This window comes from Salvelinus sp. IW2-2015, linkage group LG18 (genome assembly GCF_002910315.2).
Source record: "Salvelinus sp. IW2-2015 linkage group LG18, ASM291031v2, whole genome shotgun sequence".
NCBI classification, from domain to species: domain Eukaryota; kingdom Metazoa; phylum Chordata; class Actinopteri; order Salmoniformes; family Salmonidae; genus Salvelinus; species Salvelinus sp. IW2-2015.
This window is the reverse complement of record NC_036858.1, coordinates 19,691,424-19,693,891: the sequence shown is the minus strand read 5'-3', so window position 1 is coordinate 19,693,891 and position 2,468 is coordinate 19,691,424. Positions and strand designations below refer to the sequence as shown.

The 2,468-nt window shown below is 54.8% G+C and overlaps 1 protein-coding gene across 1 annotated transcript in view; it reads right to left on the bottom strand.

The window, feature by feature from the left end:
• Positions 1-1,886, bottom strand: part of sult1st6 (sulfotransferase family 1, cytosolic sulfotransferase 6) — a 57,922-nt gene extending 56,036 nt beyond the window's left edge. The window contains exon 1 of the mRNA XM_024008294.2: positions 1,433-1,886. Within this exon, the coding sequence (XP_023864062.1) occupies positions 1,433-1,619 (187 nt within the window). The 5' untranslated portion in view covers positions 1,620-1,886. The remainder of the gene's footprint in view (positions 1-1,432) is intronic.
• Positions 1,887-2,468: the final 582 nt, after the last annotated feature.

The following is a 2,468-nucleotide window of genomic DNA, read 5'->3' as shown; positions in this document are numbered from 1 at the left end:
TCAGTAAGGAACTTTGGATTACCCAAACTCAGTAACGTAATCTGATTACATTCGGTTACTCTTTAGATTACTTTCCCATTAAGGGGCATTAGAAGAAGACAAAATGTATGTTACCAATTGAACAACATCTATTGCAGGATAAATCAATGTTAAAGTTTACCGGTCGGGCGCCGGGTCGGGGCGAGGGGAGGACTAAAGTTAAACTGTTACATCAGCATCCCAATTGCACGCTCCCTCAACATGAGACATCTGGGCATTGTGTTGTGTAATAAAACAGCACATTTTAGAGTGGCCAATTGTTGCCCCAGCACAAGGTGCACCGTGTGTAATGATCATGCTGTTTAATCAGCTTTTTGATTGCCCCACACCTGTCAGGTGGAAGGATTATCTTGGCAAAGGAGAAATGCTCACTAACAGGGATGTATTTAACAAATGTGTGCTTAAAATGGGAACAACACTTTACATGTTGCATTWAAAWTTTTGTTCAGTATAGAATYAATACCAAGGTGCATTGAAGCTGTTCTGGCTTGTGGTGGCCCAACGACCTATGAAGACACTTGATGTTGGTGTTTCCTTTATTTTGTCAGTTACCTGTATGTTTCTCACTTATGGGTGGCACAAATTGAGATATGGGGGAGGGAAATAGGCAGGGTATACGCAAATGAAATACTGTAGTATTACTATAATAAAACAACTGTAGTTTTTCTGCGGGCTGTAATGTTTTTGCGAACATTACTGTAGTACAGTGTTATTCTTTTACCTATTTTACGTAGTAAGTACTACACAAGATCAAGGGATACTACAGTGTGAAGTATAGTATTGTACAGTATACTACAGAATCATATAGTAAATACTGTAGTATTCTATAGAAAAGTATTTTTTCATGTGGGTAGTCTTCTGTTGAGATACTGTAACTCCACGACGTCTCCCAGGTTAAGAAGATCAAGCTATGAACCACAATCCAAAATCAATGAAAAGGATAAGCACCTTTTTGTTTTCAGGATTCGCTGTGCTTATTTGGTTCATTCATTTTGGTTTGAGGCATATAGCTAGCACAGGAGGCACCTTCATTTGGGAGGACGGGCTCATAGTAATGGCTGGAATGGAATTATTGGAACAGTATCAAACACAGGATTTACATGCGTTTGACACCATTCCATTAACTCCATTCCAGCCATTATTATGTCCTCCCCTCACCAGCCTCCTGTGAAGCTAGCTCTAGACAACCGATGCCGTGGTRTGTGGACTCATCTTGGCGTTCGACTACTTTTAAGGTCTCAAAGTATCTGACAAACGTTGATTTCATACTTGTCCCTTTGATCTAGCCTGGTTAAACCAGGCTGAACCCTATGACCGCATCATTCTGGTTTAACCAGGCTACCTTTAATCATCTGTGAATGACAAAATGAATAAATAACCTCTTTCCAGTTACCTGCTTTGGGGTAGGTGGCAATGAGGAGATCGGAGGGATCGGGGCAGAAGGCCCTGATAGAGTCCCAGTTGTGGACAATGTGGCACATGAGAGGGACCCCTTGGATCTTGATCAGGGGGAAGCGGTGGAATGCGTCACCCGCTGCCATGATGGCCTCGCTGAACGACAGCTCTTCTGTCCCAGCCATGACTTCAAATTCCTCCACGAGGAAGCAGAACCGCAAGCAGACCACAAGGAGACCAAGAGAAGACCACAGGGAGCCCAAGAACGTAAAAGTGTTTAAGTCCGGTATTCTGCTTATCTTCTTGGAGTGGTTGGTCCTCTTTGTCAGTATGCACAGTACGTTGACTTGCTTGTTCTTCTCTCTGTATCACTCTAGCTTTCTAACTTCTCTCTCTCTCTCTCTAATGCAAGTATCTTCTTCATTTGTCTTTTGTTTTATCCTAAAATAGCTTTCTCTTGTATCTCCCCCCCCCCCCCCCCCCCCCCCCCCCCCCCCCTTCCCCCCCCCCCCCCCCCCCCCCCCCCCCCCCCCCCCCCCCCCCCCCCCCCCCCCCCCCCCCCCCCCCCCCCCCCCCCCCGCCCCCCCCCCCCCCTCCCCCCCCCCCCCCCCCCCCCCCCTCCCCCCCCCCCCCCCCCCCCCCCCCCCCCCCCTTCCCCCCCCCCCCCCCTCCCCCCCCCCCCCCCCCCTCCCCCCCCCCCCCTCCCCCCCCCCCCCCCCCCCCCCCCCCCCCCCCCCCCCCCCCCTCCCCCCACCCCCCCCCCCCCCCCCCCCCCCCCCCCCCCCCCCCCCCCCCCCCCCCCCTCCCCCCCCCCCCCCCCCCCCCCCCCCCCCCCCCCCCCCCCCCTCCCCCCCCCCCCCCCCCCCCCCCCCCCCCCCCCCCCCCCCCCCCCCCCCCCCCCCCCCCCCCCCCCCCCCCCCCCCCCCCCCCCCCCCACCCCCCCCCCCCCCCCTCCCCCTTCCCCCCCCCCACCCCCCCCCCCCCCCCCCCCCCCCCCCCCCCCCCCCCCCCCCCCCCCCCCCCCCCCCCCCCCC